The following is a 12,137-nucleotide window of genomic DNA, read 5'->3' as shown; positions in this document are numbered from 1 at the left end:
GAAAATTCCCAGTTTGAAATAAAGACAAACATTCCAGTCTAGAGAAATAAAATAGGAATTTAGTGTCTAAAAGGAAGTGGGTAAAGGGGAATCATCTTGGTCATAAGAAACAAGACAAAGTGTGAATTCAGAAATTCATGTTTCTTCAGGGCATTCCATATAAAAGGCACTGCTTTAGGCTCTGGAGGTATTGTAAGAAACAGGATGAGAAAAATTCTCACCTTTACGGAGGTTATGTTTCAGTTTTGGAGACAGATAAAAATATCTGTGATGAGGTAGGAGAGTATTTTAATATTATAGCTACAGAAGTCCTCTCTGTGGTTGTGGCATTTGAGCATCAAAGAATTTAGTGAAGTGGGAGACTAAGCTATGGAAATATCAAAAAGAAGAGGAAAAAAGTTATAAGTTTTTGAAGTACTTACAATAAGGGGCAGACGAGTACTTTGCTTTCATGTTACTTAATCTGTACAACAGCACTTGCAAGAAAGGTGTTATCTCCATGCTACAAAAAAAAATGATGCTCACAACTAGTAAGTGACAGAGAAAAAATTAAGATGAATTTGTCTTCCTACTACTAAATGGCCTGCTTTTCTTTTTCTAAATGGTGATTTAAAGTTTCTTCTTTTTTTTGTGAGGAAGATTGGCCCTGAGCTAACATCTGTGCCAATCGTCCTCTTTTTGTGTAAGGAAGATTGTCACTGAGCCAAGGTTTATGCGAATCTTCCTCTATTTTATGTGGCATGCTGCCAGCGCATGGCCTGACAAGCGGTTCTAGGTCCACGCCCGGGATCCGAACCTGCAAACAATGGCCATTGATGCAGAGCACGAGAACTTAACCACTACACCACCAGCTGACCCCAATTTAAAGCTTTCTTAGTGGAGGTTTCCTCATCTTCAAACAATTCATTTTTCCCTGGACCAAAGTTTAAGTAACTAGGTGAAGAGGCGATTCACTAAAAAGGCCTTGGTCTCCTGGGTATCTGTTGAATGTCTATAGCAGTTCACTTACTGCACAGAACTGACTGTTGCTCTATTTCCCTGCCTACTTCCCTGCACTACACTTGGCCCAAGTGAGGGCTCCTTAAATATTTATTTATTAAGTGAATAGAAAACATGACCGCTGCCATGTTTCTTCTATTTGATAAAAGCTCTTTAAAAGACAAGGGCTGTGACTAGCATTAAAGCTTCATTCCAAGATCCAGAAGTTGAATCTGTCCTCAAGACTCTTGAGATAATTAGGGACAAAGTAACTGACAGATATAAGGATACTGAGGTTCTGCTTCATTAGCCACAACAAAAACTCATCTGTGATTCAGAACTTCATCTGCTCCACAAATGAACTGCCAATTTTGTGCTGTCAGTTCTCACCTGACTCTTTTTTTTTTGTGCTTACCCCCACTAAACCTTCTTTACCTTTACTCTTGGAAAATGCTTTGTGAAAACTGATTCTAACACAATGGGGGGATGACTTTGTAAGGTTTGATTCAAAACAGAGAAATGGGAACCTGACTTGCTTAGGATAAGGGAAGTTTCACATGGAAAATTATGTCTTAACTTGGTCTTTAATGATAAGAATGAATTTGTCCGTCTGAAGACTCTGGAAGGAGCATTTCTGGTAGAGAAAATAAAAGTCACAGAGCTTAACAGAAGTCATTAGGAAAAAGGTTCTCTCCTTCAAAACCATGCACCATCTCATCATCTTGACATGAGGCCCCAAACACAATGTTGTGGCTGGGTCAGTTTGTCAGAGTCCCTGACTGAACTCAAATCCAGGAAAGAACCAAGAGGAGGGATGATATTCCTCCGCTGCTGCCCATTCCCCTCCCATCACCTCCTTCTCCTCTCATCACCCCCTTTCCTTCCCATCATCCTCTTCTTTCCCCTTCAACTCTTTCTTACTGTCTTTTCTTTACTTCAAATTGCTGCCTGAATTGGAATAGCACGTTTCTCTGACAAGCTCATTAGGTAGAAGAAGAAGTGAATGTTAGGAGGAGAGCACTAAAGTAACAGCCTTTTGGTAAGTAGAGAATTCAAAGCCATGGAACAATAGTGGCTTGAACTTTGCCTGGATCCCTGTAGCTACTGATATCTATGACTTCTCAGGAAGGAAGGCCACTTGCTGTAGCACTTTCCTCAGAGAATATTTCACTTCCTTATTTCTCAGGCTGTAGATCAAGGGATTCAGCATGGGTGTGACCAGGTTATTCAGAACCTGAACAGTTGCATTAAGCCAAGGTTTGGGCGTGGGCTGTAGGTAGATGAGGACCACTGGCATAAAAGAGAGAAGGATGGCAGTGAGATGGGCACTGCAGGTGGAGAAGGCACTGCGTCGTCCTTCGGTAGACTGAATTTGAAGAATGGAACAAACAATGCAGCTATAGGAGGTGAGGATGAGAAGGAAGCAGCTGAGGGGCATGAGGCCCACACTGATGAACCCCACAATCTCCAGGGCTGAGGTGTCTGCACAAGCCAGCTTCAGCATCACTGGGATATCACAGAAGTAATAGTCCACCTCATTGGGACCACAGTAGGGCAATTGGAAGGTAAGAGTGGTTAGAAAGGTGGCCTGAATACAGCCAAAAAATGAAGTCCCAATGGCCAGTATGGCACATAGTCTGTGCCTCATGATTATTATGTAGCGTAGAGGGTAACATATGGCAACAAAGTGGTCATAGGCCATCACTGTGTACAGAAAACACTCGGTACAGCCCAGGAAATGGTAGAAGAAGAGCTGAGGCACGCAGCCTGCATAAGAGATGGCTCGGCTGCTTCCCGAGAGGTAGAAGAGCATCTTGGGGGAACTTACAGAAGGGAAAAATATGTCACACACAGACAGTTTACACAGGAAGAAGTACATGGGGGTGTGAAGCCGAGTGGAGGAGGCAATTGCCAATAGGATGAGCAGGTTCCCCACAAGAGTGAAGAAGTAGAAGACCAAAAACAGGACAAAGAGTATGGCCTCCAGATTCTCTGTGTGTGGGATGCCCAGCAGAATAAATTCAGTCACCACTGAGGTATTCATCATCTTTGTCAGAGTGTTGGACTTTCAAAAAGAACACAGTTCTCCAAAGTGTGAACACTGATGCCAAACCAAGAAGCTCTCTGTTGGATGTATTGGTTTCATGTTTTAACAATCAACAAGCAACCTTCTTATGCAGGGATATACCTACATAAAAACATAAAGATAATAAAGATTATTGACTACATCCTGGAAATTTTGGTTTCTGTCAAGTTAGATTAAGCTCACTGCAGTCTATCTTTCCCACAGATTACCATTAAACACGCTGGGTAAAATACAACAAATATTTACCTAAGAGCTCTTAAAAGTAAACAGAAAGAGGCAGATAGTGGAGAGGAGACACAATTTGCAGGGGAAACACTTAGAGATGGGTGTTTCTACTTTTTCCTGCTCTTTGCTCTTGTGCTTTTGAGCTGAATGTAGTTCACAATTACAGAACTGTATGGTGGCTGTTCTGGGTACTGAAACTCCAACAGGTGACTTTTTTTTAATGAAACTTGATAAAAGGAGTTTCCATAATCAAAGAGAATGATAGAATCTCTGTTGGCTTTTTTCCTCTTTCTCTCTCTTCTTGTTTTTCTTCCTGCCCCAAAGTAATCTCAATTCTGGGATTATCTGGAAGCAGCATGAGACTGTGTGTGTGTGTGTGTGTGTGTGTGTGTGTGTGTGTGTTGGAGGTGTTGGGGTGTATCTCTGCAAACAGGAGAGCTGGAGAAGGGAACAAAGTCAGGGCTCACTACTAAGTTCTGCATATGTGGAATGGACCCCAAGAAGTGTCACTGAAATACAATTTAAAACACCATCCAAGTCTCAGACTAACCTCTGAGTGGTACATTTGAAGGACAAATGCGATGTGGCATATTAAGGTCTTTGAAAACTGAACTGACATTGAAAGCATTGCCAAGACGGCAAGAGAAATTACATGTCTGATGCTAACTGGATTGACAATCTGTTAAAACAAAAAGACAAGCTAACAAAAATCAATATGCTCCAGAGATTTTTAACAGAATGCAGAGTGTAAACAACACAACATCAAAGATGTCCAAGATGCAGTCTAAAATTATTCAACGTACAACCAAGAGAATGTAATCAATTCTCAAGGGAAAAGATAATCAACAGATACGAACCCTACCCTGAAATTCAGACAAAGATATTAAGCATCTGTTATAAGTTTACTCCATGTGATAAAGACAAACATACTTAAAATTAATGGAAAGATACAAGTTCTCAGCAGAGAAATATAAAGTATAGAAAATGAATCAGACAGAAATTTTAGATTTGAAAAAAATATGATGCTGAAGAAATTAGAAATATTTAACATCATACTGGGAGTCCTAGCCAGTGGAATAAGGGAAGAAAAATAAAAATCAAGGGGATAAAAAGAAAGAAAAAAAAACTCTTTCTATGTACAACTATATATTTATCTACATAATCAACCCCAAGGAATCTACAATAAAAGCTTCTAGAACTACTAAGTGAATTTAGCAAGGTCACTGGATACAATTGTAGTCAATATACAAAAGTCCCTTGTATTTCCATTTGCCTGCAACCAAAAAATGAAAATCAAAATTAAAACAAATAGTACCATTTACAACTTAAACCAAAAATACATAGTTTTATATCTAATAAAATATGTGCTGGATCAGTATATTAAAAACAAATCACTAATGAAAGCAAATAAAGAAGACACATAAGATGGAGAAATAAATTGCAGTCATGGATTGGAAAATTCAATGTTGTTAAGAAATCAATTATCCACAAATTAATCTATATAATTAATATAATCCCAACCCGAATCCCAGTAGATATTTTTGTAAATATTGAAAAGATAATTCTAAAGTTTATGTGAAAAAGCAAAAGAATTGGAATAGACAAACAATTTTGGAAAATGATGAAGTTGAAGGACTCACACTACCTGATTTCAAAACTCATCGTAATGGTGCATTAATCAAGATCACGTGGTACTGGTGGAAGAAGAGACTCATAGACCAATAGAGTTGAATAGAGAACCTAAGAACAGACCTGCACACCTGAGGTCAATTGATTTTTGACAAATTGTGCAAAAGCAAGTAAGTGGAGAATAAATAGTCTTTTCAATAAATAGTTCTGGTGGCCAGCCCCATGGCCTAGTGGTTAAGTTCAGTGCACTCTGCTTTGGTAGCCCAGGTTTGGTTTCTGGGTGTAGGCATAGACCACTTGTTGGTGGCCATGCTGTGATGGTGACCCACATACAAAATAGAGGAAGATTGGCACAGATGTTAGCTCAGGGTGAATCTTCCTCGGGAAAAAAAAAAGCCAAGAAATCCCTCTACCTCAAGAAAAATGAGCAAATGATTTGCACAGACACTTCATGAAAGAAGACATACAAATGGTAAATAAATATTTGAAAAAATATACATCATTAGTCAAAGGGAAATGCAAATTAAAACCACAGTGAGATAGCACCATGCACCTGTTAGAATAGGAGGGAAAAATTGACAAAATCAAGTGTCAATAGAATACAGAGCAACTAGAACACAACTTCCAGATGTGTACTCAAGGGGTATGAAAACTGTGCTCCCAAGAAAATGTGTATACAAATATTTATAGCAGATTTATTCTCAATCAAAAGAAAAAGTAAACAACCTAAAAATCCTTCAACTAGTAAGTGAATAAACAAACTGTGTTAAACCATATAATGAAAATGCTTCACAGCAATAAACAAGAATGAGCTTTTGGTTCACAGAATGACATGTATGAGTCTCAAGTGCATTATGCTCAGTGAGAGGGGCTGGACCACAAAGGTTACATACTCTATTATTTTATTGCTATGACATTACGGAAAGCTAAAGTTAGAGAAACAGAATGCAAATGAGTGATTGTGAGGGTTTGGGATAGGAGAGGGATTGATTACAAAGGAACAGCACAAGGAAATGATGGAATCATTCTGTCTGTTGATTTTGGTCAAAGTTACATGATTGTCTACAATTATTCTAAACTCATAGAACTGGACTCTAAAAGTATTTTAATGTATATAAATAAAAACATGAATTCAAAAACTTTAAAATATATTGACTGTTTCAGATGTATAGCCTGTCATATCCTTTAAAGGAATGGTTTATGGAGGTCAATGATCGTCCTCCACAAGTTTAGGGATATATCCAAACCATGTTTTTAATCAAAATTTATTATTATATTTTTCTAAGACATTATCTTTGAGCTTATTCATATTTTGAGACAACACCACCACTTAGAGTAACAAACTCTATGTTTTTATTACCCTCTGGAAATAGCAAATATTAAGAATTAAAATCAGAGAGTTAAGTTTTAATTCTAGCTTTGCCACTTGCTAGTTGTGTATGTTTGAATAAGTTACAGACTTCCTTAAATCTTACCTACAAAATGGGAATCACAAAAACAACAGCACAGTATGTTTTCCAAATGCATAGTGACCTTGAAATATCTTTGAAAATGACTAATAAACTATAAATCATGACATAAATAATTAATGTCATTGTATTGTCATTTCATTCTGTCTTAACATGTGTTTTTTTTTGCCTTATTCTAATAATTCAGATATTCTAGAATTACTTGTGAACTAGTCTTCCACTTGATATCATTATTTTGCAGACTTTAATCATAACCCTATCAGTTCTCATTTTCCCCTGATGAGGGATTTTTGATATTTAGTGATCAGAAATCTGTCAGTTACTGTGGTTCTTGCTGTCTTTCTTTACTTTCTAAGCAAATAAGAAGTGATGGGATGCTGAGCCGATACAAAAGTAACAGCAAGACAGACATGGAATTCATGTTACCTTGTTAAGGTAATAAATTCAATGAAACAGAAATGAGAGACAGTGGGCAGATCTAAAAATGTAGCTTTCAAATGTTTTTAAGTGCTCCTTCCTCTTCATTACCAGTCTCAGCTTTAGAAAACTTGATTAATATCCGGTTTTCAAGATAATGCAAGCTATCTTCAGTCTATTCACACCAGAAGTTAATCTTAATCACAAATTAACAATTTCAACACCCAAAGCCACATTCAGTGGGTAAGGTAGAGATAAGAAGACACTTTGGACAAGAAGCCAACATCTGTGGTTACTGGTATTGACATACAAACATCTCAAAAGAAAATAACACACCTGGACTTTCTCTTTCAGAGAGAAAAAATGGTTAGAGATATATGGGGAATGGTGAACGTTAATGTGCATACTTGAAGTTTCATAAGTGAAAGAAAAAGAAAAATTAGGCAAAGGAAATATTTGAAGATATAACAGCCAAATTTTTTTTTAAACTGATGAAAAATACCAAACTATAGTTTCTGGAATCTAAGTTAAGTCCTAAGAAGGACAAATCCAAGGAATGCACAAGAAAGCACAACATAATAAAATTGCTGAAAACAAGTGACAAAGAGAAAATATTAAAAATAGCCAGAGGAAAAAATATGCATTAACCAAAAAAGAGCAACAATATCATTGAGAGCCCAATTCCCAAGAGAAATAAGAGAAGCCCAAAGACAATGAAGTTATATCTTTAAAATGCCAAAAGAAAACAAATATCAAACTTGAATTTATATCCACTAAAGCTCTTTGAAAATAAAGATAAAGTAAAGCCACTTCTGTGCAAAGATTGACACCATTTGTCCATTTACCTCCAGCAGCTTGAAAAAACCTAAGGGAGATTTTTAGCCAAAAGCAAATTATTCTAAAAAAGGAAGAAACATTTTAGAAAGAATGCTTTTTTTTTTAATCTGAAGGACATGCCTTATTTAACTGTCTATGAATATTGACTGTAAAAACAACGAAAATAACGTCGTGATTGATTGAACTATGTGTAGCATTAAAACGCATGACAACAATAACATGAAAGTCTTGAGGAGAAAAGTAGAGTTAGCATGCTCTAAAGAGTTAATGTGGTCTGAAATGGTAAAAAGCAAGGATTCGTCATTATCTTCAGAGTACTTTCTAAAAATAGTGAAAGAATATAAAGGTAATGACATAGTAAGAACAAAATAGATGGAAATTTAAAAGGAAGAGCAAAAAATATTGGATTAATCAAAAAGTCAAGATATTTCTAGAAATAAAAGAATAAATAAGCAAATTTTGGTATATTCATTCAATGCGTACAACGATTTCCAGTTTGTGGAACTTTGCACAGAGCAACAGAAATGAATAGAAGCCATAAACAGTAGAAACCAGACCCAAAAGGCCACATGTTATTTGGTTTTATTTATATAAAATTCTAAAGCAGGTAAAACTAATCAATAGAAAGAGAAATCAAAATGATAGTTACCTTTAGAAAAGTAGTGTCTGAGAGGGGATATTAGGGGCCTTTTGAGGTGATTATAATGTTCAATTTCTCAATTTGTTAGTAATTGTATTATTCATTACATCTCCATTTTGTGCAAACATAGTGAGCTATATACTTATCAAGTATTTTGTATGTTGTTATACTTTAATAAAGCTCTTAAACTAAAGAGAGAAAGAGAAAGAAAGAAAGAATTACCTCAAACCAGAGAACTAGTTATAATGCTAAATGTGGGGAAAAATGAAGACTCCAAAGAAAGAATCAGTAATGTCCAGAAAAAAAAATTAATTTATGTTTAACAGTAGCTTGTTTCTTGTTACTCATTCTAGACATACCAGAAAATTCTCTTTGTGAACTTCAGGCTTATCTGGATTGGATCCTTGAAGAAGATTCATCATTGCCTCACCCTGAAAACCCCTCCTCCTTTGGTCAGCGAAGACTCTCAGGGCTCTCCGATCCTTCTCTGTGACCAGATGCAATGATTAATTTGCACTTCTAAGTACTGTCTCTAAGACAATGAGTCTTTGATTCGCTTGATTTATAAGTCCTATCCAGGAAAGAATCGTCTCTGAGAACTAAATATCTAGTAGCTCCCAACATTTGAATCCCAGTACTTCAGTGAATTAAGGGTAAAAAGTGTCAAGGAGAGGTGAAAAAAAAAATCTGAACACTCACATTGTTCACAGAGAACATGGTGGAATTTTCTGCAGTGTGATAAGAAGATAACCAGAATCACATTCTCTGGTTCCCAGAAAAGCACACAGTGCCCTAGCCTAAGAAACTAATATTAGGTGTTTATATAAAGAGGTACAAGAGCACGTACAATCAAGACTTGAACAAACTCATTCCCCCTGGATCACCTCCTTCAGATCCCCTTGGGCATTTCTCATGATTCAGTCAGTGGGGGGAGCAATTAGATTAAAGTTATATCTACATCCCTTCCAACTTTGCTTGCCTGGAAAACGGACTCCAATTCTGACCTTAAGCCTTCAGGCTAAGTACTTTTTTTTTTTTTTTGCCTCTCTTACATGCCTGTCTTTGCATATGTTAACTTTGTAACATCTCCAACTCAAGTATGTAAGCATTTCTAGAGTTATACAGATATATGCAATAAGCATCACTGTGTAAAACAGGATTTAAAAAATAATAAGCAATTATTAAATATTGTCTTATGTGTCATTCCAGCAAGTGCACCTTACAAAACAAAATTAATAAACTAAGTACATTTAAAAGATAATTAGATTACTAATTATAAAGTCTTTAATTGACTATTAATGTAAGTAAGGATCCTCCATGCCTCAAGTCCAAGGAGAGCTGAGGATGATGGATTGAAACTCAAAGCTGTTATCATCACCCAAGGAAAGGCTCTTGGGCTAAAAGCACAAAGAAAAGATTCCTGTAAGTGAGGAGAATGGGAGACCTCTACCTGTGAATACTGAGTTGATTGGTCATGACTGGACCACATTTCCTAACCCAGAAGAGTGAAATAGCCTTGCAACCAGAAACCAGTGGTACCGCCAGAGGGAAAATACAACAGAGGCCTATGGTCTCTGTGTCAATATTTCACTTACTGCTGTTGTTCTTCATCCTTTGACTCTATAGGATAATGTGGTTCAATCCCTGGCATAATGTTGCTAAAAAGTTAATGGACAAATATAAATGTCCTGAATATCTGGTGCCCTTGTGCATATCATGCTAGTAGAGGCAAACTCCAATCTTGGAGAAGTCTCTTGGGACACCCTGGAAAGGAAAATAGTCACCTACAAAGAGAGATCATGGTGATGTAATCCAAAATTTTCTGATAACAATACACAAAATTAAAGTAACAGGAAAAAATCAAGAAGTCGAGACTGAGATCAGAAATTACACCTTAATTGAAATTCAAATCTTTCTTTCTTTTTTTAAAATTTTTATTTTTTTCAGATGTACATCATATTTCAAATTCTGTATACATTACATCATGTTCACCACCCGAACACTAATTATAGTGCATCCCCTCACATGTGACCCTAATCACCCCTTTTGCCCTCCCCGCTCCCCCCTTCCCCAATGGTAACCACCAGTCCAATCTCCAACGCTATGTGTTTCTTTTTTTTGTCGTATTTATCTTCTACTTATGAGTGAGATCATATGGTATTTGACTTTCTCCCTCTGACTTATTTCACTCATCATAATACCCTCAAGGTCCATCCATGTTGTCACAAATGGCCAGATTTCATCATTTCTTATGGCTGAGTAGTAGTCCATTGTGTATAAATACCACATCTTCTTTATCCATTCGTCCCTTGATGGGCACCTAGGTTGCTTCCAAGTCTTGGCTATTATATATAATGCCGCAATGAACATAGGGGTGCAAGTATCTTTATGCCTTTGTGTTTTCAAGTTCTTTGGATAAATACCCAGCAGTGGAATAGCTGGATCATATGGTAGATCTATCCTTAATTTTCTGAGGATACTCCAAACTACTTTCCATAGTGGCTGCACCAGTTTGCACTGCCACCAGCAGTAAACAAGGGTTCCCTTCTCGCCACACCCTCTCCAACATTTGTTGTTTCCTGTCTTGTTAATTATAGCCATTCTGACTGGAGTGAGGTGATATTTCATTGTAGTTTTGATTTGCATTTCCCTGATAGCTAATGATGTTGAGCATCTTTTCATATGCCTGTTGGCCATCTGTATTTTTTCTTTGGAGAAATCTCTGTTCAGATCTTTTGCCCATTTTCTAATTGGATTGTTGGTTTTTTTGTTGTTGAGCTGTATGTGTTCTTTGTATATTTTGGATATTAACCCCTTATCTGATATGTGGTTTGCAAATATCTTCTCCCAATTGTTGGGTTGTCTTTTCATTTTGTTGATGGTTTCCTTTGCTGTGCAGAAACTTTTTAGTTTGATGTAGTCCCATTTGTACATCTTTTCTTTTGTTTCCCTTGCCCGGTCAGACATGGGACTTGAAAATATGCTGCTCAGACCGATGTCATAGAGTGTACTGCCTATGTTTTCTTCTAGAAGTTTTATGGTTTCAGGTCTTACATTCAAGTCTTTAATCCATTTTGAGTTGATTTTTGTGCATAGTGTAAGGGAATGGTCTACTTTCATTCTTTTGCATGTGGCTGTCCAGTTTTCCCAACACCATTTATTGAAGAGACTCTCCTTTCTCCATCGTCTGCTGTGGGGTTTCATTCCGGGGATGCAGGGATGGTTCAACAACCGCAAATCTATCAACGTGATACACCACATTAACAACATGAAGAATAAAAATCACATGTTCATCTCCATAGATGCAGAGAAAGCATTTGACAAGATACAGAATCCATTTATGATAAAAACTCTAAATAAAATGGGTATAGAAGGAAAATACCTCAACATAATAAAGGCCATATATGACAAACCCACAGCAAATGTCATTCTCAATGGAGAAAAACTGAAAGCTATCCCTCTAAGAACAGGAACCAGACAAGGATGCCCACTGTCACCACTCTTATTTAACATAGTATTGGAAGTCCTAGCCAGAGCAATCAGGCAAGAAAAAGAAATAAAAGGGATCCAACTGCAATAGCCAATTAGTTCCCTTCTCTCCTTCCTACTGCATAACATTTTTAAGAAAGATTTGTCCATCGTATGCTCTTGGCTCCCTTGTCGAATATTAGCTGTCCATAAATGTGTGGGTTTACTTCTAGGCTCTCAATTTTGTTGAGATTGAAAAGAAGAAGTGAAACTATCACTCTTTGCAGACGACATGATTTTATATCTAGAAAACCCTAAAGAGTCCAATAAAAAACTTTTAGAAATAATAAAGGATTACAGTCAAGTTGCGGGATACAAAATCAATGTA

At 36.9% G+C, this 12,137-nt stretch overlaps 1 protein-coding gene across 1 annotated transcript; it reads right to left on the bottom strand.

Annotated features, from left to right (window-relative positions):
• Positions 1 to 2,089: 2,089 nt before the first annotated feature.
• Positions 2,090 to 3,025, bottom strand: LOC124225767 (olfactory receptor 149-like). Its single transcript, XM_046638423.1, has one exon. It carries the CDS (start codon positions 3,023 to 3,025, stop codon positions 2,090 to 2,092), a length of 936 nt encoding a protein of 311 aa, XP_046494379.1.
• Between the last annotated feature and the right edge of the window lie 9,112 nt (positions 3,026 to 12,137).

This window comes from Equus quagga, chromosome 14 (genome assembly GCF_021613505.1).
Source record: "Equus quagga isolate Etosha38 chromosome 14, UCLA_HA_Equagga_1.0, whole genome shotgun sequence".
In the NCBI taxonomy this organism is placed as follows: domain Eukaryota; kingdom Metazoa; phylum Chordata; class Mammalia; order Perissodactyla; family Equidae; genus Equus; species Equus quagga.
This window is presented reverse-complemented; position numbering and strand designations above follow the sequence as displayed.

Bases quoted from the DNA above. Each gene is read 5' to 3' on its own strand.
- LOC124225767 (XM_046638423.1), bottom strand. From the start codon at position 3,025: ATGATGAATACCTCAGTGGTGACTGAATTTATTCTGCTGGGCATCCCA.